Below are 18,433 nucleotides of genomic sequence, written 5' to 3'. Positions count from 1 at the left end.
ACGGCGAGGACTCTCATCACGCTGCTAACAGGCTCCGCGTGGCTAAATCCACCTGTCAGTTCAGACGCGTGTGGCGGGCGTATCTGTGGGCTGGCAGCATTGTTCGCCGGCTGACCTGGAGGGAAGGGGCGGGACGAGTCAGCAGGGCCGCAGGACCAGCCCGCTCCACGCGCCCTCCCGCCTCACCTCTGCTTCCTGTGCCCGCCTGCCTCGGCCCTTCTGGCTGCTTCCTGCTCTGCCCCCGTTCACTGTCTGCCCCTGCGCCCTGCTCCGTCCATGGGGGGCTTTGACTCCCCATCAGACCCCGCTCTGTGCCCCCCCGCCCCTGCGTGCCTCGCCCCTGCTTCCCCCCCACCCCACCCCCTCGTCACCCTGCAGGTGCGGCTTGGAGGCGCACAGCTGGGCTTGGTGGCCCCGCCACGTCTCCTCCGGACGCTGCCCCTGGTTCCGAGGGTGCGGCCTCGGGCGGGTTTCCTCCGAGCTCCGCCCTCCTGGCACCCCGCTTCTGACCGGTCAGCAGAAGCGGCCGCTCTGCCTCTCCTCCCGGCGCCTCCACGGAGCCCACTGGGCCCGAGCCACCTTCGCAGTTTGCTGAGTTATTGAAACGGACCCTCCCTCCTCCGCCCCCGCCTCCCTCCTCGGACTCGAACAGAAGGGCCAGCCAGGGCCATCTTCTAAATCCGAAGTCAGCTCCTGCTCCTTCTGCGTGCCTTCTCAGGGCTGCATCTCACACAGTCACAGACCCAAAGGGGACACTGCCCCCTGCCTCCTGCTCACACACCCCTGCAGCAGGACTCCACGCCAAGCATTCTCCTGCACACGAGATGAGCTGACCACAGGGCCTTTGCACATACTGTCTCTCCTACTATGTGTTCACCCCTTCCTCTCTCCTTTCCTGGTTTCATATCCCTGTCCAAACTGCAACCTGGAGGGCCCCCTGGCCAGCTTGTGCAAATGTTATTAACAATAGAAAGAAGGAGCTCGTTCCCTCCCCCCTGCCAGCCCCCCCGCCCCCCCCCCCATAGCCTGGGTGCTTCCCGAGTCCCTTCCCTGGCTTTGATTTCCTTCATTGCACTGTCTGGACTTGCTCTTTTTATGCTCGATTTGGGGCTTTGCTAGTGCCCCAGCAGCGCTTAGGGATGACTCCCGTGCTCTGCTCAGGGGTCCCTCCCGGCAGTGCTCGGTAGGCCCTGCCATGCCAGGGATCGAACCCAGGCCTCCTGCCTACGAAGCGTGCATCAGCCCTTTGAACACTGGGGTTGGTGCACTCTGTGCCCCCCCGGGCTTCCCAGGGCGAAGGCCGTCTCCTCCTCGCACCCGCGCCCGCACGGAGGGGAGACACACTGAGACCCGTGGGGACATGCGTGCACGCACACAGGCCCATGTGCACGGTCCAGACACCGTCCTGCGCTCGGGGGCCACGCCCACGGTGCCTGTGCTGTGTGTGTGTGTGTGTGTGTGTGTGTGTGTTGGGGTGCGAGGCTTGCAGGAGGTAAAACCGGGAGCAGACGCGCACGGCGGAGGCCCGGCTTCTTACCGAGATGAGTCAAGTGTGTGTGGCAGGTTGGCACGACCAGCCAGGCACGTGCCGTGGCGGGTCCCCGCGGAGCCGAGGGCCACGGCTGCCCGTCTGGAGGGCTCGGACGCGGCCTGGACACCCCTCGATGGCTCCCGCCCAGGGGAAGCGTCTGGAACAGCTCAGGGAGGAGGGAGAGGAGGAAGGAGGCCGTCGTCCACGCAGCGGCCCTGGCCGGGCTGTGCAGAGCGGCGGAGCGTTGGCGGGCAGCCCGGGCACGGGGCCAACATCCCGGGGGGGTGGGGGAACCCAGTGGGCTGAGGCCTGAAGGCTCTGCAGGGCAAGAGGGGGAGGGGCTGTGAGCACTGGGCTGGGAGTGCACACCGGGCCCAGGACGCAGGCAGGGACCCAGGTCACAGCCACCCCACCCTGCTAGCGTGTCCCTCTGCTCACCGGGGGGGGGGGTGTCCGCCGGCCAGGGGGAGGGATCCAGTCCTGGCTTTGCCACTTCTCCGGACCCCGGGTATGTCACGCGGCCTTAGACCTATTTGGGCCCACGTCTGTCTAAAGACGGTTTGGGGGTGGCTGGGCCGCGGCTGGCGGTGCGGTTCCCGGGGTGCTTGGGGGACCCTGTGCGGGGCTGGAGCCCGAGCCAGGCCAGCGCGTGACCCCGGCTCCGGCGGGCTTCGGCCCTCAGGCCTTTGCTGCCGCGGAGGGCTCGGTCTCTTCCCAGCACCCCCGAATTCCTGCCGGCGGCGGCGGCCTCTCCTGCGCTCAAATCTCAGGCACCCCTTCCGGGCCCCGGCCCGCCCCTCTGAAGGGCGCGTGAGGCGGATTGCTGCAGAGCCGTCTCCCGGGGCTCCCGTTCAAGCCTCCTCCGCCTCTTCTGCACACGCAGAATCCAGCGGAAATGGCTCCCGCCGCCGCGCCCTCCCCGACTCCACTTCATCTTGCTCCACCACCCACCGGCTCCGTGGCATCCGCAGTGGCTCTTGGCAGTCGCTCCGAGGGTCCAGCCTCTGGACCTTTGCACGGGCGGCTTCCTGCCTTGGTGCCTCCCCCCCACACCCCCCGGCGCCCCTCCTCCCTCCCAATCTGCCAAATGTCACCTCCTCTGGGAGGCCCTCCCTGAGGCCCTCGCAGGCACGGCGCCGCCACCTTCGCCCCCTCTCTCTCCTCGCTCCTTCCCGACGTCGCCTTCCTCCTTCCGGTCTCTCTCCCTGAAATTACATCGTCGGTTTCATTCCTTTGTTACCAGAAGGTCAGCTCCGCCAGGCCCCCGACTTTATTTTGTTTATTGCTTCGTCCCCAGTGCTCGGCGCACGGGGCTGGCACCGGGGAGGCGCCGGTCAACACTGGCAGGGAGAGTAAATAACCAGAAGGATCTCGGTCCTCCCGAGGTGGGCCTGCGCGGCTGGTTCCGTCTCGCTGCCTTAGACAGGCTTGTCAGGCTGCGTGTTGACGGAATGAATGAAGGGGCGTCGGTCGGCCTCCGTGTAGTAAAGGCTCGTGTTTGCCGAGCGGGTGATCGCCTCCCCACACCCCCTCGTCCGTCCGAGGGGCGGGCGGGCGAGCGAGCGCGAGAAGAGCGACAGAGGGGAAGAAGGAGGTCGGAGAGGGAGGGAGGGAGGAGAGAGGGCAGGGCCCGGGTCCCGGTGCCTCTCACAGGAGATCCCGGGAACCCCCGGGGCCTCCCCCGTCCTGCCCCTCCACGCTGCATCCCTGCCAGGCTGTGCAGGGGTGGGGTGGGGTGGGGGATGGGGGGGCGCCTGGGACTGCCGGGGGGTCTGTTGGTCCCCGCCGCGGCTGCGGGGATCTCATAAGCTCCAGGAAATGAAGGCTTGGGCGCGACGCCTCGTCCTCGCCGTAACTCCAGCCTCATTACGGCCAGCCGGGCCGTGATGCAGGGAATCAGAGCCGGGCCCCAGAGGCGTCAGCACGGCAGATGACAGCGCGGGGCCACGGGGCCCGGGGGGGTGGTGGAGGGGGGTGCCGAGAGTGGCGGGGGCGTCTGCCCGCACACCCTGGCTCCCAAGGGGGGCAGATGCCCGGGTGACCACTTTGGGATAACGGGGTGCCGCCCCCTGGTCTGACCTGGGGATGGGGGTAGCCGCTCCTTCCTGCTCCCCCAAAACGCAGTTTCAACCCACTCACTGTCCCACCCGCCCCCCGCCCTCCGCCCCGTCACTTCCTCCCCGGAAACCTCTGACGTTAAGAGATCCTGGGGCTAGAGCCGGGCGAGCGAGAGCTGGGGCCGGAGCGATGGGTCAGCAGGGGAGAACGCTTGCCTAACGCGCAGCTGAGCCGGGTTTGAACCCCGGCATCCCATAAAGGCCCCTGAGCACCGCCGGGAGTGAGCCCTCAGCATGGCCGGGGAGGGGCGGGGGGGGGACCCAGAGCCAAAGGAATGAGCAAAAAGAATGGGGAGGAGCCCCGGGAGTCAGAGACCAGCCGGCAGGAGAACCCGAGCCACAGTGACTGCCTGCGGCCCAGCCGCGGCCCGGCTGTGTGGGGATGGCAGGGGGTGGCAGGGGGTGGCCCGGCGCCATCCCGGGTTTGACTCCCGCCAACGCCTGGCATTGCAGGCACAGCCCTGGGGACCCCCAACATCACTGGGGGGTCTGACTAATCCCCGACAGGGACCCACACAGCAGCGGGCCCTCAGGGCCTCACCTCAGGCCGCTGCCCGCTGGCCGGGAATCCCCAGTGGCTCCCAGGCCTCCTGCACACCCCCTTGGGAGCCCCCCAAAAAGTGCTGAGCGTTTCCCTGCGAGTTGCCCGCACAGGTCTTCTTCTTCTTCTGCACGGTCTCAGGAGGAGTGGCCGGGGCCAGGGCAGACCCCCGGGTACCCTGTGCCTGGCCCAGCTCCCCACAGTGGCCGGGTCACCCCCGCCTGCCGGCCTACGTCCTCTTCAGCCCGCACGGCCGCCCGGAGGCCCCCTCCTCCAGGGAGCAGCCTGGTTCCCCCCCGCTAGGCCTCTGGGCGCCCTGCAGGGCTAATGCGTCCCCCCTTGGTAGCCCCCCTTGGTCACGGCCACGGCTCCCTCCTTGGTGGCTCTGCAGTGCCCTGCTGGACAGCGGCACCCGGGTCTCTGCCCTCATGGCCACCACACACCTGGCCCTGTCGGGGAGGAGGGCTCAGCACGGCCGGCTGGGGGGGCAGGGGGCTGCCCCGGGGGCAGGGCCGTGTCGCCCCCCCCCAGCTCCCTTCTCTCGCCAGCTCCCGGAACTCCCCCGCTGAGGCGGCATTGCTGTCCCCTGTAAACACCCACATCAAACCATTATTCATCATTATGGCTTGAGTAGGAGTTAGGCCCTCCGAGTCCTGCTTGCTGAAAGCAGGGAGGAAGAGGAGATGGATCGGTCTGGGCGGGGCTGGTGGGGGCAGTGGGGGGAGGAGCAGCTCCCGGGCTCCTGGAAGGGAAGGTCTCGGGGTGCGGGGACTGTGTGTGGGGGGGACGGAGGGACAGCAAAGGGAAGCACAGGGGACAGCCCCTAGCCAAGCGCTCTGAGTGTCCCGTCCGTCCCTCAGAGGGACTCCTGGGGCCCGTACAAAGGCCTGGGCTGGCCAGGCTGGGTGCTGCTTGGAGACCCTTCTAGAAAGCCCTGCCCCTTGCTGGGGTGCTTGTGAGCCAGGATTAGCGGGGACAGCTGCTGAGAAGGGCCCAGCCCCGTTGGGAGAGAAGGACCCAAGGGAGAGGATGGCGAGGAGGAGAAGGAGGAGGAGGCAGCGGTCAGCCTGGGGGCCAGGGGCAACCGGAAATTGGGGTCTGGGCAGGCAGGACCATGGGGGGTGGGCGCTGGCCTCAGCCCAGCAGCTGGTGCGGCAGGAGGGGGTGTGAATACCTAGGGGAGGGCGGGCACTCGGTGGGCGCGCGGGCCCCAGGCCCCCCTCTGATGCGCTGACGGCCCTTGTTTCTCCCGCAGGTCCCTGCTCTGGACTGCCCGCGCGCCCCGAGGACCGGCCCGACCCCCGCCGCACCCGAGGCTTGGGGGCTGCAGAGGCGCTGCCTGGTGACCGAGGAGCGGCGGCGCGCGGGGGGCGCGGGCGGGGACCCCGGGGGGCCGTCCATGCCCCGGGTGCGGCCGCGCCCCCTCCCCGTCCAGCCGGGCGCCCCCGCGCGCGCGGGGCCGCGGGCCTGTCCGGGTGCCCCGTCGGGGGCCGCGCCCCGGCGGCCGCGCTGAGGCCACCATGTGAGCCGCCGCCCCCGGGCGCCCCCGGTCCGCGCTCCTGGTGGGCCCCGGCCCCGCGCAGGCCCACCATGAGGCCCCCCGGGCTCCGGGCCGCGCTGCTGCTGCTGCTGGGCCCGCTGTGGACGGCGGCCACGCCCGCGCCGGCGGGGCCTGGGGCGCGGCCGGAGGACGGCGGCGCGCTCGGCCCCGGGCGCGTGAAGCGGGGCTGGGTGTGGAACCAGTTCTTCGTGGTGGAGGAGTACACGGGCACGGAGCCGCTGTACGTGGGCAAGGTAACGTGGCCCCCCGGGCCCCCCGACTCCCGTCCCTGTGCCTCCCCCCTCGCCTAAGCACCAGCCCTGCGGGGCCCTCTCTCGCGTCCCCACCCCGCCAGAGAGGAGCGACTGGGGACCAGCCTCATTCATCTTTTTTGTTTGTTTGTTTTTGGGTCGCACCCGGCGATGCACAGGGTTGACTTCTGGCTCTGCACTCAGGAATTACTCCTGGTGGTGCTCGGGGGACCCTGTGGGATGCTGGGAATCGAACTCGGTTCAGCTGCGTGCAAGGCAAACGCCCTCCCCGCTGTGCTATCGTTCCAGCCCCCCTCGTCCATCTTCATGCCAGACGCGCCCAGGGTGCAGCCCTGCTGGCCCCACCCAGCCGCCCGCTCCTCAGCGGCTCCCCGGGCCCTTGAGGGTCCAGGCCAAGTTCCATCCCGTTCCCCGCCCCGAGCTGGCCTCCCGTCAGCCTCGTCTCGGCCACACGCTCCCCGCGGCGTCCCTGGCCCCTTGGCTGGCCTCGTCCCCGAGCCCCAGCACGTTTTCTTCCCCGTCCTCCTACCGAGTCCGTTAGACTCACACTCGGGTCTCAAAGGGCCCCTTGCTGGGGGAAGCCGAGCCGGCCACACACCGGGACATGCCCCTCGACGGTCTCCCCGAGTCCCCTGACCCCGACCGGCTCCCCCGCCCACGCCTGATCCCGAGTGTTCCGTATGCCGTCCGTCCGGGTCTTTCCTGGTAGACCGTGTCTGTGCGGCTTGCCGTGGAGCCGGGCGGGCACAGACATGGCTCACAAACTGTCCGGTCATTAATGAGTCACCGGGTGGATGGAGGAATGAACGGAGCCGCTGGCTCAGACTCCGAGGAAGGGCGTGGACTGTCTCACCACAGTCTGTGCCCGAGGGTGTTAGGGACGGGGGTGTTTATTCACCTGGGCAAGCCCTGAGCTCCATGTGGGGCCCAGGTAGCTCCAGACTGGGGCGGGGGAAGAGAGAGAGAGAGAGAGAGAGAGAGAGAGAGAGAGAGAGAGAGAGAGAGAGAGAGAGAGAGAGAGAGAGAGAGCGAGAGGGAGAGAGAGAGGAAAGAGAGAAAGAGAGAGGAGAGAGAGGAAAGAGAAAGAGAGGAGAAAGAGAGAGAGGAAAGAGAGAAAGAGAGAAGAGAGAGAGGAAAGAGAGGAGAGAGTGGAGAGAGAGGAGAGAGAAAGAGAGAAAGAGAGAGGAAAGAGAGAGGAGAGAGAGGAGAGAGGAAAGAGAGAGAAGAGAGAGGAAAGAGAGAGAAGAGAGAGAGAACAGAGAGAGAAGAGAGAGAGAGGGAGAGAGAGAAAGAGAGGAAAGAGAAAAAGAGGAGAGAGAGAAGAGAGAGGGGGAGAGAGATGGGGGAGAGAGAAAGAGAGAGAGGAAAGAAAGAGAGGAAAGAGAGAGGAGAGAGAGGAGAGAGAGAGGAGAAAGAGATGAGGTGAGAGAAAGAGAGGAGAGAAAGAGAAAGAGAGAGGAGAGAGAGAAAGAGAGAGGGAGAGGGGCTGGAGAGATAGCACAGCGGGTAGGGCGTTTGCCTTGCACTCGGCCGACCCGGGTTCAAATCCCAGCATCCCATATGGTCCCCTGAGCACCGCCAAGGGTAATTCCTGAGTGCAGAGCCAGGAGTAACCCCTGTGCATTGCCGGGTGTGACCCAAAAACCAAAAACCAAAAAAAAAAAAAGAAAAGAAAGAGAGAGGGAGAGAGAGAAAGAGAGGGAGAGGAAGAGAGAAAAAGGGAAAGGGAGAGGGAGAGGGAGAGGGAGAGGGAAGGGAGAGGGAGAGAGGGAGAGGTAAAGGGAGAGGGAGAGGGAGAGGAAGAGGGAGAGGAAGAGGGAGAGGGAGAGTCTTTGGTCTTTGTCCTCCCGGGGCTCCCCAGAGTGGTGGGACCCAGAGCTGAAATGCTTCCCATGTCAGCGCCAGGCCCTGCTGGCTCCCTAGGAGAAGGAACTTCTGAGCTGGGTTTTGACGTATCTGTAGGAGTCACCGGGGCTGGTGAGAAGAGGGCCTCAGGCCGGAGGAGGCTGGTGAGCTCAGAGACGAAAGGAGGCAGCGGGGGTGCAGGGCCGAGCCCAGGGCCAGCGCTCTGGCTTCTCCGGAAGCCCCCTGACTTCCCAGGAGGTGTTGGAGAACAGGGACGGGGAGACAGACTCTGCACCCCTGGGCGCTTCGGGAAGTCAGAGCAAACTACCCCGGGGAGGGTCAGAACAAGGATGGCTGAAGGAGTGGGGGAGAGCAGGGCCGACCGCTGCTCCGGGCGTGGGCGAGAGCCAGGGCCAAGGCTTCCGTGCAGCCCTCTGGTCTTGATCCCGACACCCCGTATGGTTACCCCAGCCCTGCCAAGGTGTGACTCCTGAGCACAGAGTAGAGCAGTATCCTGAGCACTGTATCCTGAGCACTGCTGAGGATACAGATCTCAATCCCAGCTCCCTTACCCCCCCCCCAAAAAAATCTCTTTTGGGTTCGCCAGCATTTCCCTGGGCCCGATAGACGCCTCCTGAGTTCCTGGCCACACAACTGTCCCTGGAGCTGGTTGGAGCATGGGCTCACCGGAGCTCAGAGAGGTTCCCGTTCGTGCTCAAGGTCACCCAGCAGGCTGGCGGCAGAGCCAAAGGCTTCACACTCCCATGGCGCCGGGAGGGCGTGGATGGAGGGGAGGGGGTGGGGGCGGGGATGACCAGTGCAGCTGGGCTGGGCCGTCGCGAAGGGCAGAGACACTGAGAACACAGCTTGGGGGCCAGGTGCACGGGATGGGAGGTTCGAGGCCTGGTTCCCCCGCCCCAGTCACCAGCTGACCCCCAAACAGCGGCTTCCCCTTCTGAGGCCTCAGAGTCCCCACGCTGGGGAGCGAGGCCGGGCGGGGCTGGGGGCTGGCATGGGTTGGGGGGGCACAGAGCAGGACCCGGAAGCTGGCATGGGGCTGCACGGCCCTCGCCTGTGAGCGGCCCCGAGTGGCCCCGGTGTCGCAGGCCCCCTCTCCCAGCACCACGTGGTCCCCCCCACACCGCAGGGCCTTGGCTGCCCCCCGGGAGCGATGCTGTGGCACCCCCAGCACGGCAGCGAGTGGCCCTGGCTTTCTGGAAACGGGGTCAGGGTGCTGCTCCGTGCGGCTGTGGAGTGTTGGGGAGCAGGTGTGGGCAGAGTAAGTGTGCGCTGGGGGCCGGCGAGGGGTGATGGCTGCTTCTGCCTCGGTTCCACCAGAGGCCCCCCCTGAGACCCTCAGCTGCAGCAGGCGGGCGCGGGCAAGGGGGCTCGGTCAGGATTCGAACCCGGGTGTGCCGGCTGCCAGCCCTAGCCTGGTTCCCCGGACGTCTCTGGGCTTCTGGGTCTGAGAGAAGGGCTGGGTTCCCGGAAAGCCCTGAGCACCAGCACGGGAGGGCAGAATCGATGTCTGGGCCGGGGGGCTCTGCCGCTGGGACCACCCCAGGGCCCACGTGTGCCTGCCCAGCCCTGAGCATCTCCCCAGCCGGAGCCCAACTCTGCCCCAAGTCCCTGGGCCACTGTCGGCAGCAGGAGGGCCCTAGTATGTCCCTGCATGCATAAGGAAACTGAGGCAGGGCTCCCAGCAGAGGGGGGACAGTCGCAGCCCGAGGGGCAGTGCTGGCCCTGTGGGGTGGCAGGATCCTTGCAGTGCGGCCCCACTGGGCTCCCGGCCTGGTACCAGCCCAGGGGCTTGTCTTGTCTTCACAGCGACCTCTGAGCACCCTGGCCTGTCCCCACCGTCCCCGGGTCCCTGGCTCTCTCGCTCTCTCTGTCTCTGTCTGTCTCTGTCTCTCTGTCTCTCACTCACTCTCTCTTTTTCTCTCTCTCGGGGCCCACCGCCAGAGCCTCCATGCAGGAGGGAAGAACTTCGCATCTCTGCAAACATTTCCCTGACGCATCCTTTCTTGCGGAAGGACCCGGAGCCTGTGTTTGGGGGGAGGGAGGGAGGGGTGGCAGGGGGAGAAACGGCCTGTGCTTCGATGCCGCGAGCAGCAGGCTCTCCTTCTGACCTCAGGTGCTCCGTGCCTCAGTTTCTCGGCCCGTGGAGCCAGGCGGGAACGGGCACTCTCCCTGTTAGCAGATGCGAGGAAGCCGGAAGACGTCTGGCTCCTGGCTCCTGCTTGGCGCTGCCTGATGCTCTCACCGCCCTCACACCTACGCACCCCTGTCTCCCCGCACAACTCTGCTGGGCAAACCGGCGACCTCATTTCTCCAGCCAAAGCCGGGGCTTAAGAGTTTGGGCTTTTTCGTTTTGTGGGGGTGGCACCTGTGACTCGGGGGTTTGAACCCGAGCCGGGGGGAGGATACAGGCCCTGTGCTGGCTCTCCAAACCAAGTTCGGGCTTGTGCAAACCCACCCGTCTGCTCCCCTGTGTGTACAAGGGGTGCGTGCACATCCCCGGCATGCAGACGCACAACCCACGTGTGCAGACACACCCCCACACCACACTCTCTCTGGACGTTAGGGAAGACTTCACGGTTTCAGCTAAGCCGTCGCTTCCCGGTCCCCTGCCCCAGGGAGCCACTGGGAGCATCCGTCCTTGTCGAATTCCAAAGGTAGCTTAGCAACGGCACCGTCGCCGGGTGAACCCGGCGCCCAGCGGTCACTTCCTTCACCACCACCTCCTTTATCGCTCACCACCGGCCTCCAGTTGGTACTCGGAGACCCGCCGTGTCCCTCCGTGGTGGGCACTACTCCCTGGGCAGCCCGGCCTCCCCCCGGCAGGCGGCCGGCCCCTCCTCACCGCCCTGCCCTGCCCGGCTCCCCCTGCCCGGCTCCGGCATTTCCATACAATCTGGGTACTTGGGCTAATCCCTTTTCCAAACTGTAATTTCCCCCGAGGCTGCTGTCAGCTGCTGTGGATTTTGTAGGATTTTTAATTTTTTCTTAAAAGATAGAATTATGGGGTCAGCACTATGGCCAGCTCCTGTGGGCGGTGAGATCTATTTTAGATATACGGCAGGCTTAAAGCAGGGAGGAGAGCAGATTTAATTAAGTTGCTAATATTTAAAGAAAATTGATGAACTCCCAGTTTATGAGGAGCACGGGCGTGAGCCGACACCCCCCCGCCCCCATTTCGGGGAGGTTCTTGGTTTGATTTGCTTTCTGTTTAAATCCTGGACTCGTTTTATTTGTGTAGTACCACTGTCCGTTTAATTGTCTTTAATAAGGAAAACGTACCTCTGCTCGCATTTAATTTTGATTTAATTAGGAGGAAGTAATTAATGGCCTCGTAAATCCCGTTTTTCAGCCCCCTGGGATGGGGATCCATCATTCTTGTGTTTTCCGTGTTGTTTAGAATCAAAGGCTGAGCGCAGGGAGGGGCCGGTGTTCCGACCACCTCGATGGATGCGGTTCTGAATCCCCGGAGAGCTTCGTGTGACCATGTGACGTTAGGCGGGGGTGGGGGGTCCCACCCTGAGCCTCAGTGTGCCAGTCTGCACACTGGGGAGAGGATGATCTCGGGTTGGAGAGTGGAGTAGAAGGTGTCCGTCCTAGAGGGGCCCCGTGTCTGTCTCCCCTTGCGATGTCGCTGTACCTGAGGCTTCACAGAGCGGCCGGATCTGTCAGAAATCCCCATGGACAGCCCAGGAATCCTAATGACTATTGTATTTTTTATTATTCATTTATGCAAGATGTTTGGTGCTGTGCCCTGTGCTGCCGGCTGGGGAGATGAGAGCCGACAGCCATATGCTTGGTCCTCAAGGAGCGCATAATCTCCCAGTCATATGTGTGCGCACAACGTGCCCACGGACACACGCACACACACTTATATGCACCCACATGCTCAACCGTGCATGCATACACATGCACGCACACATGCACACATGTGAGTGCACATACATACATGTACACACGCATGCACACATGTACTTCACACACGTGTACGCACACATTTGCACACATGCGTGCACACACACTTTACACACGCACATGTGCGCACACGTGTATGCACACATATGTGTGCACATACACGCATGCACTTCACACACACACACGATTATACACGTGCATATACATGCATGCACATGGGCACAGACATGCGCTTGCACACGCTCACATGCATCTCATTTCCTCTGTCTTTTCCATGCAGGCATTTTCAGGGGACCGAGAACGTGCCAGGCCTGGGGAGATCAGACAGAAGAGTCTTTGTCCGGCCCTGCCCCCAGGCCCACGACAGCTGGGGAGACCGGGGGGGGGACTCTGAGCGGTGTGTGTGGTGCAGAGAGGTGGGCTCCTGGGGCAGGGACACAGAACAGGGGGAGGACTCTTCATTCCAATGGGAGGGCATCCGAGAGGACTGCCTGGAGGAGGAAGCATGGGCGCTTGAGAGATGGCGGAGACCCCAGTCGCTCCAGAGGGTCAGGATCTGAGCCTGTCTGTTTCCCTGGAGAAGGGGGGGCTGGGCAAGGAGGCCTGGTCCCCCTCCTCCTGAGTCCAGGCAGCAGCCAGCCCCTCTTGGCCGGTGACTGAGAACCTTCAGCATCCTCAGCGCAGTTGTGGACACGAGCACTGAGGCCGGGGAGGGCAGGGCTGAGCCACGGTCCCCGCAGAGCTGCAGCCGCACCCGAGGGCCCTGCGCCCGCCCGAGGCCCTGGCTCATGGCTGGAAGCCAGGACCGCAGCTGGCCAGGGCCCCCCCCCCACCCCCACCCCCGTCTCCCCTCCGCACGAGCCCCTGAGTCCCAGAGGCTGCGAGGGACCCCCTGGCGCTGTGGGCCCCTCCCCCGGCTCATCTGTCTGCCTGAGAAAGGGGCACCGCCCAGGTGGGCCCGAGGAGGCCTCCGGGACAGCCCCTCCCTCCGGCCTCCTTCCTAGCAGAGTCTAGAGAAACCTCTTCTGGGTGGAGCCCCAGGTATGTCGCACTCCGCTCCCCCCCCCCCCCCCGCCTGCAATAAACCTCCAGTTCCCGCCTCCCCTCGGCTGCATCCCCCAGGACCCCCCACCTGTGCACTCGAAGGGACAGCGGTGACGTCACTGCCGGGCTCTGCTCCCTCCTGCGGGCGCCTCCCTCGTCAACCATCCCTGCCCGGGTCTGAGCTAAGCCTCCCTGCAGTGGGTCTAAGCTGCTGAGCCGGGCATGTCTGGGCCCTGGGAGCCGGGGTGGGTTGGGGGACTCGGCCTGATGCCTTAGGTGGGAAAACAGATTCACAGAGGCCAGGTGCAGGGTGGGGCTGGCGCGATAGGACAGTGGGGAGGGCGTTTGCCTTGCACGCAGCCAGCTGGGGTTCGATCACAGCATCCTGTTGGGTCCCCTGCACACTGCTAGGAGCGATCTCTGAGTGCAGAGCTAGGGGTAAGCCCTGAGCACTGGTGAGTGGGGCCCCAAAACGAGAGAAAGAGAGAGAGACAGAGAGAGACAGAGAGACAGAGACAGAGAAACAGAGAGACAGAGACAAAAACAGAGACAAAGAGAGAGACAGAGACACAGAGAGAGAAAGAGACAGACAGAAACAGAGAGAGACACAGAGAGAGCTGAACAAGCTCCTCCACCACACTTGCACACTGGTGAGTGCCTCGATGTTCTTGTCTGGGAAATGGGAATTGCAGGTGTTTCATGAAGCAGTGCTGGCGGCCACCAGCGTCCAGCTGGGAATGGTGTCTGTGCTGTCCCCGTGGTTCAGAAGCACTTGCCCATGAAGGTCCAGGACTCCGGGGACGAGCCGGCAGAGGGACCCCGAGAGAAGCCCGCTGGCTCTCTCCTCTCCTCTCCTCTCCCCTGCCCACTGGGCAGAGGTGGAGGCGAGGCTCTGACAGCGACCTGGAGACCCGTCGCCTCGTCCCGCACTGCCTGTGATTCAGGGCCGACGTCTTGAGATAATTTTATTGGGGGCATTAAACTGAGTTATGAGGTTTTTACAATCCAGCCACTTATGAGAAATCTATTAACAGTAACTGGACAGGAAGGAGGCTTCTCGGTGGAGCCCGGACGGGCATTAATTGGGGCAATCTATAACAGGACGGGGACCCAGAAAGGTTCCAGCAGACGCCTCCATTTACTCCCCGCGATTTCTGCTGAGAATCAGCAGACTCGCCAAAAAGAGAGAGATGCCCATTAATCGGCTAATGAAATATGAAAATGTTTATGGGCCATTCAATCTTCCGAATGGCACTTCTATAATCCACCTTTCAGACACCGAGTTCCACCCGCAGAATTTATACCCGGGCTGCTCCTGCGGGGCCTCGGGTGGGCTTGTGTCCCCCGACGTGACGCTTCGTAGGGTCCCCCGGCGGGGTGGGGTGCTTGGGGGCCCCCAACCCTAAGGAGCCCTCGTGACTGTCTCCTCCATCGTCTGTCTCTGCGACGGCCATTTAGGAAGGACCGGGGACCCGGCCAAGGTCCCAGGCTCCTTCCCAAGCCCCATCCTCCGCCCAGACGCCCCTCTTTGCCGGGACAGCAACACTCGGGGTTTCTGTCTGCGGGAACGGCCATTGGCTGGGCTCCTGCCCAGAGCCCTGGGTGCAGGGCAGAGAACGGGGGACCCGGCGCCTCCCAAGCCTGGCTTTGGCCCCGCCCACACCCAGCTAGGGCGCAGTTCGAGGGCTGGCAGGATGGCAGGACGGGCACCTTTATCAGACGCTCATGGCTCTCCGGCCCCGCTGATTTTCCACACGCCGGGGTGCTACCTGCTATCAAGGAGAAGCAGCTCCCTTCCTGGGGGAGCACCCTCTCCTCTCCTCGCCAGAACACCCTCCACCCAGCAGCCCGGGTACCGCTCCCTGGGTGCACCCGGATGCTGGCGGTTCCATCCCTTGTCACGTGGCCCCGGGCAGCCATATGTGAGGTTCAGCTCCCTCCCCCACGCCCCCCTGCTCCCAGCCGGCTGCTGCTCCGGGGAGGGTCCAGGGCTCGGCAGAGACCACCAGGGAGGCGGTGCTGGGCCCCGGTGGACAACGGCACCGGCCAAGCAGGAACTAACCACTGCATCAGTCGGATCTTCAGTGGGAAGGGGGGTGGGGGGACAGAGACTCCAGGGCGAGCAGGACACTGCAGCATGCGGATGGCCCCGGGTACTGCTGGACCCGAGTTTGCTGGGCGGGATCCCCGCACTTCTCTGAGCACTGACGGAGACCCGCCCCCCCCCACAGCAGACAATGGAAGAGAGAAAACGGGAAGATGTGTAGAGAGGATTCTAGGGCCTTCCGTCCTTCCTTCCTCCCTCCTTCCTTCCTTCCTTCCTTCCTTCCTTCCTTCCTTCCTTCCTTCCTTCCTTCCTTCCTTCCTTCCTTCTTCCTTCTTCCTTCCTTCCTCTTTTCCTTCCTTCCTTCCTTCCTTCCTTCCTTCCTTCCTTCCTTCCTTCCTTCCTTCCTTCCTTCCTACTTTCCTTCCTTTTCCCTTCCTTCCTTCCTTCCTTCCTTCCTTCCTTCCTTCCTTCCTTCCTTCCTTCCTACTTTCCTTCCTTTTCCCTTCCTTCCTTCCTTCCTTCCTTCCTTCCTTCCTTCCTTCCTTCCTTCCTACTTTCCTTCCTTTTTCCTTTCTTCCTTTCTTCCTTTTTTCCTTCCTTCCTTCCTTCCTTCCTTCCTTCCTTCCTTCCTTCCTTCCTTCCTTCCTTCCTCCTTCCCTCCCTTCTTCCTTCCTTCCTCTTTTCCTTCCTTCCTTCCTTCCATCCTTCCTTCCTCCTTCCCTCCCTTCCTTCCTTCCTTCCTTCCTTCCTTCCTTCCTTCCTTCCTTCCTTCCTTCCTTCCTTCCTACTTTCCTTCCTTTTTTCCTTCCTTCCTTCCTTCCTTCCTTCCTTCCTTCCTTCCTTCCTTCCTTCCTTTCTTCCTTCTATCCTTCCCTCCCTCCCTCCCTCCCTCCCTCCCTCCTTCCTTCCTTCCTTCCTTGCTCCCTCTCTCTCTCCCTCTCTCTTTCTCTCTTTTATCTTGCCACACCTGGTGGTGCCCAAGGCTTGTTCCTGGATCTGCACTCAGGAATCACTCCTTGCAGTGCTAGCAGAACCATATGGGATGCTGGGGATCGAACCCAGGTACACATGCAAGGCCAGTGCCCTACCCACTGTGTATCTCTCCAGCCCTCTTTCCTTCGTTTCTTTCTTCCTTCTCTCTTTTTTCCTTCTTTTTCTCTCTTCTCTCATCCTTCCTTCCTTCCTTTCCTTCCTTCCTTCCTTCCTTCCTTCCTTCCTTCCTTCCTTCCTTCCTTCCTTCCTTCCTTCCTTCCTTTCTTCCTTTGTTCTTCTCTTCCCTCCTCTCTTCCTCCCTCTTTTCCTTGTCTCTCTCCTTCCTTCCTTCCTTCTTTCTTTCTTTCTTTCTTTCTTTCTTTCTTTCTTTCTTTCTTTCTTTCTTTCTTTCTTTCTTTCATTTCTTCCTTTCTTTCTTTCCTTTCTTCCTTTCTCTCTTTCTCCCTCTTTCTTTCTCTTTTTCTCTTTTTCTCCCCCAGCACTGCTCGAAGCTTACTCCCGGCCCTGAGCTTGGTGGTCACTCCTTGTGGGCTCCAGGAACCATATGTGGTGTCAGAGTTCAAGTCCAGCTGGGCTGTGTGTAAAGCGAGTGCCCTCCCCACCCAATCCCCAAATGGCCCCTCAGGTCTTTCCACGAGGCCCGAAACCAGGCGGGTCTGTGAGTTGCTTAGCAGCGTGCCTGGCACCAGGTAGTGTCTTCAGCATACATTTGCTCTGCCCCCATCTGCGCTGGGCCCTCGGGAGGCGAGAGACCAGCACCGCCTCTGAGCTCTTAGAGCCGCCCGCCCGCAGCTTGGAGCTAGGTTTGGACCCGCCCCGCCAGGTCCACAGTGAAGCCTGTCCTTGCTCGTGTGCAAAGGGCCTGTGGAAGGTCCCCAGCCAAAGGACGGTTTCCTGTGCTGACATCTCGGGGGGACGAGCGTGTGTGTGTGTGTGTGTGTGTGTGTGTGTGTGTGTGTGTGTGTGTGTGTGTGTGTGTGTCTGTGTGTGTGTCCTGGAGAGCTTTGGGGTCTGTGGGCATTTGACTGGGTCTGGCTGCCTGAGCAGACTGAGGGAGGGGAGAGTTGGGGGGCGTAGGAGGTGGTCGCCGTCTGCCTGGGAGAGGCTGCAGCTCTGGTGGGAGGCGGAGAGGTGGGACCAGGGACAGGACTGGTCGGACCCGGGCATGGGCTGGGGCGAGGGGCTGACCCCGCCTTGGTCTCTGCGGGAGAATATAGGCCATCAGAGCACTGTGCTTAGGAGTCCTGGCCCTATCGCTGCCCCCTCACCCTGCACCCTCAGCCCCAGCCGCCCTCCCTCCTCGCCCCGCCGCCCCCCTGCCCCAGCCCCTCACCTGCCGCCCCTCTGCCCTCCCAGATCCACTCGGACTCGGACGAGGGGGACGGGGCCATCAAATACACCATCTCGGGCGAGGGCGCCGGCACCATCTTCCTCATCGATGAGCTGACGGGCGACATCCACGCCATGGAGCGGCTGGACCGGGAGCAGAAGCCGCTGTACACGCTGCGGGCGCAGGCCCGGGACCGCGCCACCGACCGCCTGCTGGAGCCCGAGTCCGAGTTCGTCATCAAGGTGCAGGACATCAACGACAGCGAGCCCCGCTTCCTGCACGGCCCCTACATCGGCAGCGTGGCCGAGCTGTCCCCCACAGGTGGGCTGGGAGAGGGGCCTCGGGAGGGGGCGCTGCGGGCAGGAGGAACCGGGGCAGGGGGCGGCGGGAGGGGCGACAGGAGCTGAGGCTGGGCACGGGGGGGGGGGGGTCCGGGTGGAAGTTCAGGGGTCCCCGTGGGTCTCATGCTGACCCGGGCTCAGCTCGCTGCACCCCCCCCCCCCGCCGACGTGGGCAGGCAGCTGACTCCGTCCATGTGCTGCGCCCCCCTCCCCACGGACGTCGTGGCCACCTATGGGCTCTGCCGGATGCAGCCCCTGACCGGCCCCCGCCCCTGGACAAGGCCCCCACAATGCTGTGGACACAGGCCCTGCCACAACCAAACTAGCCGGGGGAGGGGGGATACGGCAGGAGCAAGCCAGGATACGGCAGGATACGGACATGGCCAGGCTGGGCAGGCAGGCAGGCAGGCATGGTGCAGGGGGAGGGGGCGATGTCCTGGCCACTTTCGTCCCCACCTCGAGGAAGCCTCAGTTCACCCAGGCCCGGCCCCCTGGGACACAGCTCCGGGACAGTGGACCCTGGTGCAGGTGCGGCTGTATCAAGCTGCGGGGGAAAGCCCAGAGTCCGTGGGCGAGGGCACCTGTCTGCCACTGCCACCCATACCTGCAGGAGGGCCCGGCGCTGTCGGAGCCCACCACCTCCCCAGCAGCGGGGGACCCCCGGAGCCAGCAGAGGGATGAGCCTGCTCTCACCCCCCCCCCGAGGCCTCGGGGCCCACGTAGCCAGGGCTGGTAGAAGCTGGAGCCAGGGGTGAGGGCCTCGGCCATCCATGCTGCCTCCTTCCCGTGTCGGTGGTGTTGGCCCCGGGCCCCTGTGACCAGGCTGGATGGACACAGGGTCCTGCTGCTGCAACACTGGCCCAGGACTCAGCGCTGCTTCTCGGGGCCTCTCAGCTGCA

At 63.8% G+C, this 18,433-nt stretch overlaps 1 protein-coding gene across 1 annotated transcript in view; it reads left to right on the top strand.

Moving 5' to 3' along the window:
* CDH22 (cadherin 22) overlaps positions 1–18,433 on the top strand; it is a 132,154-nt gene that overhangs the window by 49,708 nt on the left and 64,013 nt on the right. Inside the window, exons 2-3 of the mRNA XM_055138800.1 lie at positions 5,445–5,983; positions 17,220–17,514. Coding sequence (XP_054994775.1) covers positions 5,780–5,983; positions 17,220–17,514 — 499 coding nt within the window. The 5' untranslated portion in view covers positions 5,445–5,779. The remainder of the gene's footprint in view (positions 1–5,444; positions 5,984–17,219; positions 17,515–18,433) is intronic.

This window comes from Sorex araneus, chromosome 5, assembly GCF_027595985.1.
Source record: "Sorex araneus isolate mSorAra2 chromosome 5, mSorAra2.pri, whole genome shotgun sequence".
NCBI lineage: Eukaryota > Metazoa > Chordata > Mammalia > Eulipotyphla > Soricidae > Sorex > Sorex araneus.
The sequence above is the reverse complement of the archived record's forward strand: the minus strand, read 5'-3'. Positions and strand labels throughout refer to the sequence as shown.